The sequence below is a fragment of the Leptosomus discolor genome, chromosome 2 (assembly GCF_034619465.1).
Source record: "Leptosomus discolor isolate bLepDis1 chromosome 2, bLepDis1.hap2, whole genome shotgun sequence".
NCBI classification, from domain to species: Eukaryota; Metazoa; Chordata; class Aves; order Leptosomiformes; family Leptosomidae; genus Leptosomus; species Leptosomus discolor.
In genome coordinates, this window is record NC_141392.1 from 127,294,369 (window position 1) to 127,303,792 (window position 9,424).

The 9,424-nt window shown below is 70.4% G+C and overlaps 1 protein-coding gene across 2 annotated transcripts; it reads left to right on the forward strand.

The window, feature by feature from the left end:
- The first annotated feature begins 345 nt into the window (after nucleotides 1–345).
- GAREM2 (GRB2 associated regulator of MAPK1 subtype 2) lies at nucleotides 346–7,784 on the forward strand. Of its 2 annotated transcripts, none has more exons than XM_086461755.1 (6): nucleotides 346–457; nucleotides 2,161–2,316; nucleotides 4,057–4,187; nucleotides 4,732–5,847; nucleotides 6,584–6,747; nucleotides 6,905–7,784. In XM_086461755.1, exons 1-6 carry the CDS (start codon nucleotides 346–348, stop codon nucleotides 7,782–7,784), a joined length of 2,559 nt encoding a protein of 852 aa, XP_086317881.1. The 2 variants fall into 2 exon arrangements, with proteins under 2 accessions (XP_086317881.1, XP_086317882.1); XM_086461756.1 differs by having other exon boundaries at nucleotides 2,176–2,316.
- The last annotated feature ends 1,640 nt before the right edge of the window (nucleotides 7,785–9,424 follow it).

Below are 9,424 nucleotides of genomic sequence, written 5' to 3' on the forward strand. Positions count from 1 at the left end.
GAGCCCCCTCCCCCCCCCGGTACCGACCCCCGCCGCGGGGGGTCCCCGCCAGTGGATGCCCGGCCAAGGGGGGGGGGGGTCCCCGCCCGCCGCCGCCGCCGCCTCCCCCCGCCCCCGGCGCCGCGGGGGGGGGTCCCGCCTGTCGGGGCGGGCGGGCAGGAGGGGCCGGGGGCGGGCGGGGGGCGGCTCCCCCCCGCCCCGCTCCGCTCCGCTCCGCTCCCCCCCGCCCCGCTCCCCGCCGCCCCCCCGGCCCCGGCCCCGCCGCTGCCCCGGCCCGGCGGCGGCGCTGGAGCCCGGAGCGGCCGCCCCCCGCCGCGGCCCGGGGCCGGGCTGAGCCGCGATGCGATGGAGAAGCTGGCGGCGGGGCTGGCCCGGCTCCGCTGGAGCCCCGCGGCGCTGCCCCTGGACGCGATCGTCAGCCAGTGCCGGCTGCCCACCCTGGTCTGCCTGGGGCAGGGTGAGCGGGGCCGGGGGCGGCGGGGGGGGGGGGAGGAGGAGGAGGGAGGGAGGCTGGAGTGGTGAGGAGAAGGCAGGAGGAAGGCTGGAGGGAGGAGGAGGAGGGAGGGAGGCTGGAGTGGTGAGGAGAAGGCAGGAGGAAGGCTGGAGGGAGGAGGAGGAGGGAGGGAGGCTGGAGTGGTGAGGAGAAGGCAGGAGGAAGGCTGGAGGGAGGAGGAGGAGGAGAGAGAGAGGCTGGAGTGATGAGGAGAAGGCAGGAGGAAGGCTGGAGGAAGGGAGGAAGGCTGGAGGGATGGGGAGGAGGGAGAGAGGAAGGCTACAGGGAGAAGGAGGAGGAAGGAGGAAGGCTGGAGGGAGGAAGGCTGGAGGGAGGAGGAGGAGGGAGGGAGGAGGATAGAGGGACCAGGATGAGGTGGAGGGCGGGAGGCTGGAGTGATGAGGACGAGGCAGGAGGAAGGCTGGAGTGATGGGGAGGAGGGCGGAAGGCTGGAGCAAGGAGGAGGAGGAAGCAAGGCTGGAGGGAGGAGAAGGGAGGAAGGCTGGAATGATAGGGAGGACAAGGAGGGAGGGAGGAAGGGAGGAAGGCTGGAGGGACCAGGAGGAGGGAGGGAGGAAGAGGAGGGGGGAGGAAGGCTGGTGGGGTGGAGAGGAGGGAGAAAGGCTAGAGGGAGGCCAGAGGGATGGGGAAGAGGAGGGAGGAAGGCTGGAGGGAAGAGAAGGGAGAGGGTGAGGAGGAAGGAATGATGAGGTGGAAGGAGAAAGACTAGAAGGACCAGGAGAAGGGAGGGAGAGGAAGGCTGGAGTGAGGAGGAGGAGGGAGGAAAGCTGGAGGGAGAAAGGCTGGAGGGCCCGGTGAGACCCGACCAGGTCGGTGCTGCGGCTCTTCGGACCCTTCCCCGGGGGCCCGGGCCCTCCCGGTGGTGGCACCGGGCTGGCAGGAGCCACCGCATCCCCTCGCCACCCTCCCGGGGACGGCGCTGTCGGGAGTGCCCGGCCGTCGGGGGGGTGCCCGGCGGTGGGGGGGGTGCCCGGTGGTGGTGGGGGGTGCCCGACCGTGGGGGGGGTGCCCGGCGGTGGGGGGGGGGTGCCCGGTGGTGGTGGGGGGTGCCCGGCCGTGGGGGGGGGTGCCCGGCGGTGGGGGGGGATGCCCGGCCGTGGGGGGGGTGCCCGGCGGTGGGGGGGGATGCCCGGCCGTGGGGGGGGTGCCCGGCAGTGGGGGGGGTGCCCGGCGGTGGGGGGGGGTGCCCGGCGGTGGGGCCCCGGCCCGGCCCCGGCTCAATAAACTTCTTGTTTGCGGCGGCTGCAGCTTTTCAGGGGGGACAAAGAAATTGTTTCCTGGGCAACTGGTGGCTCTTGGCAGCGGCACCCGCTCGTCCCTCCGTCCCCCCGTCCCTCTGTACCTCCGTCTCTCCGGCCCTTTGTCCCTGTCCATCCGTCCCTCTGTCCCTCCATCCCTCTGTCCCTCCATCCCCCCATGCCTCTGTCCCTCCATCCCTCCGTCCCTCTGTCCCTCCATCCCTCAGTCCCTCCATCCCTCCGTCCCTCCATCCCTCCATCCCTCCGTCCCTCTGTCGCTCTATCCCTCTGTCCCTCCGTCCCTCTGTCCCCCTGTCCCTCGGTCCCTCGGTCCCCCCGGGGGGCTCCAGAGCGGCCACCCCCAGGTGCCGCGAGGCGGGTCGGGGGGTGCCGTGGGGATGGTGACAGCCCCGTCCCCGCCAGGCGAGCGCGTGGAGGGGGTGAGCGCCCAGGACGTGCTGCTGGTCCACTCGTGCCGGCAGTGGACGACGGTGACAGCCCACAGCCTGGAGGAGGGGCACTACGTCATCGGCCCCAAAATCGACATCCCTCTCCAGTACCCAGGTGGGGGGCAGCTGGGGGGCGGGGGACAAGGGTGTTGGTGTCCCCTGGGTGGGGGGAGGTGAGAGCCCCCCCCCGCCTCTGGCAGCTGAACTGGGGGTGGTCCAGTATGGTCCAGTCTGGGGGAGGAGGTGCTCTGGGCCGGGGGCTGTGCTCTGCCCCTCCCACCTTGCCCAAAACTGGGGGGACTGGCAGGGTTTGGGGGGGGTGAGTAAGGATGGGATCAGGACAGGGACATGGGTGGGGATGGGAGAGGGATGGGGATGGGTTTGGGATGGGGTGGGGATGGGACAGGAATGGGGATGGGATGAGGGTGGGGATGGGGATGGGGATGGGGACAGGGAGAGTGATGAGGGGATGGGCTGGGGATGAGTATGGGATGCGGACAGGCACTAGGATGGAGTGGGGATGGGGTGGGATGAGGGTGGGATGGGAGAGGCATGAGGATGGGGTGGGGCCAGGGAAGGGATGGGGAGGGACAGGGATGGGGATGGGGGGAGAGGATGGGAGAGGGATGGGGATGGGATGGGATGGGGACAGGGATGGGATGGGATGCAGGTGAGGGCAGAAAGGGATGAGGATGGGATGGAGACAGGGATAAGTGGACTGGGACGGGGATGGGGTAGGATGGGGAGAGGGAGAAGGATGAGGATGGAATGGGACAGAGTGAGGATGAGGATGGGGATGGGACAGGGTGAGGATGAGGATGGGGATGGGGTTGGAGCTGGGGGTGCAGCCGAAGGTGCTGCGATGCCGGCGGCTGCCGTAGCCAGAGCCCTAATGGCCACGCTAAGTGCTCGCCATGTCGGTAATGAGTCCTGCTCGTAAATAAATAATGGGCAATGGAGCGGGGGAGGGTCAATCGCCCGTCCCAAGGGGGGCGCCGAGGAGGGGAGGGCCGGGCAGTGTGTTAACCAGCTTGGGGGGGCTCGGGCCTGCCTGAACCGGCCGCGCCGGCATTTGGGCTCGGGCACCGCAGCAGCTCCAGCCTCGCCCATCCCCACGACGGCACCGCTCGGGGCAGGGCTGGCGGCGGTGGGGCCGGCTGGCGCGGGCGGGCGCGTCGGGGCATTAATATTCCCCTCAGGTCCGTCCCCGCCGAGGCGATGCCGATGGTGGCAGCGCTGCTGCCGGCCGCAGCCGCCCCCGCTCCTGCCTTCACCGCCGCCACCGTCCCCGCTGCGAAGCCCCCCAGTCCCCTCCCCGGTGGCTCTCCCACCCGAGGCGGGAGGCAGGAGGGGGGGGTCAGAGCCCTAGTGAAGCTGGAGCTGGGTTTTGGGGGGCAATGACGGGGGGGGGGTGTGTCCCTGCAATGTTGGCCGCTCCTCTGGCCCTGCTCCAGGCGGGTTCCTCTGTCCGCGGGGCATTTCTGTGGCCGCTTTGGGGGGGTCCCTGCAGCCCCCCTCGGTGCTGGAGTGGCATTGATGAGACATCCCATGTGCTGGGGGCTTTGTGCTTTGTCCCACCCAAAAGGCCCCCCGCTCCCACCCTCCCAACCCTGATGCTGCGTGTGGGGTACATGTTTGGGGGGGGTGCTCTGGTGTCCCCTTGCAGCGCTTGGACACACTGGGTGAAGTCCACAGAGATGGCCCCAAGAATGTAATGGGGACCCCAGGCTGTCCTCAAAGGCGGCTGCCCCCCATGAAGGGCCTGGCTGGCCCCGAGGTGGGTCACAGCAGGTCCCTGGGGCCAGGTGCTGGGGACGGGCCCCTCTCACCCTCACGGGTTTGGGTGTCCCATCAGGGAAATTCAAGCTGCTGGACCAGGACCGGGACATCCGCGAGCCCGTGCAGTACTTCAACAGTGTGGAGGAGGTGGCCAGCATCTTCCCAGACCGCGTCTTTGTCATGGAGGCCATCACCTTCAGCGTGAAGGTCCGTATGGGGAGAGCAGGGGACGGTGCTGGGACAGCAGGGGACAGAGCAGGGAACGGTAGTGGGATGTCAGGGGACAATGGTGGGACAGCAGGTGAATGTCAGGGAGTGATGGCAGGCAGCAGGGGATGGTGGTGGGACACCAGGACAGGACAGTGGGCCAGCAGTGGTGTGACATCCATCAAGGGTTGGTGGTGGGACATCAGGGGTAGTGGTGGGACATCAGGGTATGGTGGTGGGAGTAAGGGAGGGTGGAGAGAAAGCAGGGGTCGGTGGTGGGACATCAGGAGAGGACAGTGGGACAGCAGGGTATGGTGGTGGGAATTAGGGGATGGTGGTGGGACATCAGGGATAGCGGTGGGACATCAGGGGGTGGTGGTGGGACACTGGGGCTCAGTGGTGGGACATCAGGGGATGACCGTGGGACATCAAGAGCTGCTGGTGGGACATCAGGGGATGGCGGTGGGACACCACAGGCTGGTGGCGGGACGTCAGGGGACAGTGCCAGGGCAGCGGGTCCCATGGCGGGGCTGTCCTGGGGCAGGTGGTGTCGGGGGAGTTCAGCGAGGACAGCGAGGTGTACAACTTCACGCTGCACGCGGGGGACGAGCTGACGCTGATGGGCCAAGCGGAGATCCTGTGCGCCAAGACGGTGAAGGAGAAGTCGCGCTTCAACACCATCCTGCGGAAGCTGGGCAAGGGGGCGCCGGCGGCGGGGGCCAGGCAGGTGAAGGGCAAGATGCCCTGCCTGATCTGCATGAACCACCGCACCAACGAGAGCCTCAGCCTGCCCTTCCAGTGCAAGGGCCGCTTCAGCACCCGCAGCCCCCTGGAGCTGCGCCTGCAGGAGGGCGAGCACACCATCCGCAGCATCATCGAGAAGGTCCGGCTGCCCGTCAACGTGGCCGTGCCCAGCCGCCCCGCGCGCAACCCCTACGACCTGCACGCCATCCGCGAGGGCCACTGCTACAAGCTGGTCAGCATCATCTCCAAGACGGTGGTGCTCTGCTGCATCCTGCGCCGCGACGAGCTGGTCCCCTTCCACTTCCTCCTGCTGACCGACATGCCCCGCTTCCAGCTGCCCGAGGGGCTGCTCGCCGGGGACCCCCACCTCGAGAAGCTGCTGCGGGACAGCGCCGCGTACTGCCACGACCGCTTCAACCCCGACGAGTACTCGCGGGCCGTGCGGGAGGCCAAGCCCGACTTTTCGGAGGAGTGCGCCAGCCCCCGCCGCCTGCGGCTCTGCCTGCCCGCCGGCGCCCGCGAGGAGCTCAGCCGGCCCCTCCAGCGCCTCTCCCTCTGCGCCTGCAGCGCGGGGGGCGCCCGGGAGCCCACCGCCCGCTGCCAGGGACCGCGGGGCGTCGCCGGGGGTACCCCGCGCCCGCCGCTGCCCGACTTCCCCGACCCCGACCGGGAATACATGACGCCCGACTGGGCCGAGCCCGAGTTCAGGACTCAGGAACCGCTGGAGATCCCCTACGAGGAGCTCTGGAGCAACCCCGGCGCGGAGGGATGCTGCGAGCCGGGCGGCGGCGCCGGCCGCCAGGACCTCGTCTCCTTCGGGGCCGTCACGCCGCTGGGCTCTCCGCGCCGTCCCGTCGTGCCCGGGGACGAGCCCCGGGGGGACACCCCTCCCCCCGTGCCACCCAAGTCGGAGGCGGTAAGAGCCACGGGCCTGTCCCCAGGGATGGGGAGTGACGCCCCTGGGGTCCCACCCGCCGCCCCGGCCAGGGGCGATGGCCGGCACAGCCCCGCTGGCAGCCCCGCGCCGGGGGCAGGGGGTGCACAGCCCGGGGCCACGCTGGCAGCCCCCCGGCACGGCCAGCCCGACCCCCTCCCCGGCCGCGGCGGGGCTCTGGGCTGCCAGCCTGTCTCCTGACTTTGGGGGGGGGGGGTCCCTCCTCACCTCTGTTCGGCCACCCAAAGCCTTCGGGCTCCCCGGCACCACGGGGTACCCGGTTCCCCAGGGCTCCCCGGTTCCCCAGGGCTCCCCATCACCAAGGGGTCCCTCAGGGACACCCTTGTGCCATGGGGTCCCCGCTTCCCCAGGGCTCTCTGCACCATGGGGTACCCGAATCTCTTGGGCTTCCCCACACCCTGGGGTACCCAAATCCTCCGGGCTCCCCCCGCACCGTGGCTTGCCAAGCCAGGGCTCCCCTGGGGTTCCCCCAAAATTTCGGGCTCTCCTTCACCATAGGGTACCCCAGTTTTTCAGGCTCCCTGCACCACGGGGCAGGCAGTTCCCTGGGGCTCCCCGTTGGCACCCGGAGCTTCGTGGCTCGATCGCGGCTGGCTACCCCCCGAGCCCCGCATCGTCCCCTCCAGCCGCGGGGTCCCAGGGGTGGATGCCCCGACACCGGTGACCGGGGGCCTGACGGCGCTCGCCCCCCTCCCAGGTGAAGGAGGAGTGCCGGCTGCTCAACGCGCCCCCCGTGCCGCCCCGGGGCAGCCGCCCCCCGGCCCCCGGCAGCCCCCCGGCCCCCCTGCGCTGCCTGAAGCTGGCCCCCGCGCCCTCGCCCAGCCCCAGCCTCTCCTACTACTCCTCGGGGCTCCACGATGGGTGAGTGGCTCCGGCGGCGGGACGCTGCGCTGGGGTTGGGGAGACGGGCGGGTGGGTGGGCACGCCGGGGCGGGATGTCCCCGCCGCGTGGGGCTGGGGGCGGCGCGGGGGGCACGCAGCCCCGGGGGTGATGGCGATGCTCCCCTTCCTCCGGCAGGTCGGTGCCCCGGAGCGGCAGCGGCTCGCCCTCGCCCGACGCCTACTCCCTGTACTGCTACCCCTGCACCTGGGGCGACTGCAAAGCCGGGGAGGCCACCGGGCGCCCGCTGCCCCCCGCCACGCTGCCCCCCGCCGCCCAGCCAGCCCCCACCTCCTGGTCGGACCCCTGGGCGTACGCCGAGGCGAGCGCCGGGGTGGGCAGCGGCTGCTCGACCCCGCTGCCGGGGGCCGAGCCCCCCCTGAAGCCCTACCGCAGCTGCCCCCGCCTCAAGCCCCCGCACCCCCAAAAACGCTTTGCTCCCTTCGGGGCGCTCAACCCCTTCGCCGGCCCGGCCGAGTGGCCGGAGAGCCCCGAGTGGCCCAAGCCGCCTTCGGCCCCGGCCGCTCCTTCCTCCTCGTCCTCGCCGGAGCCCTTCGCCCCCGTCGAGGAGCCGGCGGCGCCCCCACCTCGCCCGCCCAAGGGCTTCGAGGGGGACGGCCTCGTCATCCGCGGGGCGGCCCCGCTCTCGCCCGCCGTCCTGCGTGGGGCCGAGGGCGGCGTCACCCGCCTCTACCTGGCGCAGGGCGTCATCGAGGTGCCGCCGGCGGCAGCGCGGGGCGACGGGGGGGCCCCGCCGGCGGCCCCCCGCCCCAGCGGGGACGGCTCGCCCTGGCTGCCCCCCGCCGACCTCTCGGCCCTCTCGCTGGAGGAGGTCTCCAAGTGCCTGCGCTTCATCGGCCTCTCCGAGGACGTGGTCAGCTTCTTCGCCCGCGAGCGCATCGACGGCAGCATCTTCGTGCAGCTCAGCGAGGAGATCCTGGCCGACGACTTTCGCCTCACCAAGCTCCAGGTGAAGAAGATCATGCAGTTCATCAAGGGCTGGCGCCCCAAGATCTAGCCGCGCACCGGGGAGCCCCTGGACTGGGGTTTGGGGGGGGTAGGGGGGGGTGGTGTCCGTGTCCCGTCCCCCCTCACCCCACCAGCCGCATGGACCGCGGCTCTGGTTCTCCCGGCTCCCACCCCCTGCCCCGCTCCAGGGGTGCCCCGATGGGGCAGCGCCCACCGGCTGCGGGGTCTCCTCCTCCCCGGCAGCTCAGCCCTATAGCCCAGCCCCCCCCCCCCCCCCCCCCCGTTTTAACACTGGACGGTCATTTTGGCCCAAATGGGCTGGAAAACACTGGAGTTTGCCTCGACTGGTTTAACTTAATCCTTGTGGATTAGCGTAATAAACATATGGGAGAAAAACGAGGCACCAGAGAAGCCCCTTGCTGGGAGAGGAGGGGGAAAAGGGGCTCCGGGCAGGGATGGGGGCTCCGGGGGTCGCTCCCGTCCTCACACCCCCTTCGCACCTCGGGGGAAGGGACCAGTCTCCTCTCTGCGAGGAAAAGCACAGCTCTGCACCCCAGGGTGACACCAGGGCCCTGGAAGGAAGCTCCCCTGCCTGACAGACAACACCAGGCCAACACCCACCACCCCATTCTCCCAGGGACCAAGGCGAGGAACCCCAAAGACCCCCAAAATCTCCACAAACCCCACTCTGCACAGAGCTCGATGAGGCCACAGCAACAGGAGGGTCTGGCACCCGACCTCCCCAGCCCCGGCGGGGACGCAGGGCTGCCCGGGCCGCGGCTCACCCCCCACCAGCACAGCCCTCTGCGCTGGGGGCAGGTCCCCGGGGGGTGCTGCATCCCCCCCCAGGGAGGGCTGAAGGCCCGGTACCAGCTCCGCAGGCAGCCCGGGGCCTCTCCCAGAGGGCAAGGTGACATCTCAGCCCTGTTTCGGCCCGGTGGCTTTAAGAAACAAGCGCAGACGCGACGTGCCAGGAGCAGCATCACCAGCTCCTGGCCCAAGCCCTGCCAGGGTGCGGGAAAAGGGCCGGAGCCCACTGGGGAGGGGGCGGCCAGGCCAGCTCTGAAATGAGAGGCAGGTGCTCAGAGATTTAAAGCCTTTTAGTTTAAGCAGAGCTCTCCCCGCGGGGGGACCCGTCTGGCCTTTGGCTGCTCGGTTTGCAATTACAGGCGGGTCCATCTGCCAGGATAACCCCGGCGGCAGCGCTCGGGGCCAGAGAAAAGAGCTCCTCACCGACCCTGACGGCTGGCGGAGGTGACAGAGCCGGGCTTTGTTCTGCCCTGCCACCAGCCCCTGCCTTTCCCCACCTGCCGGCAGCCCCTCCGTGGGTCTCCCAGCCGGCAAACACGGAGAGGAACCCCGAGGATTGCCTGAGCTCTTTATTGGCGCCTCGAGTGGTTCCCTTCCCCCCTGTGCCGAGAGGCTGCTGCCCCACGGGGCGGGAAGAGAAGCAGGAATAGAGTCCAAACCCAGGAGACGGGGATTTATTCTGGAGGTTTACGGAAAGGCAGGGCCTCGGGGCGTGCTGGACGCTGCCTGCCTGTCCGGGAGCTCTGGGGGCACGGGGTGGAGGCGAACACAAAATTCCTCTCTCCCAGCACAGAGCCCCCAGGCCCACGCTGGCATGGGACGGACGTGCCCAACCCACAGTAGCCGGTAAGGCACTTGAAAGGACAAGAAGCCCCGAGG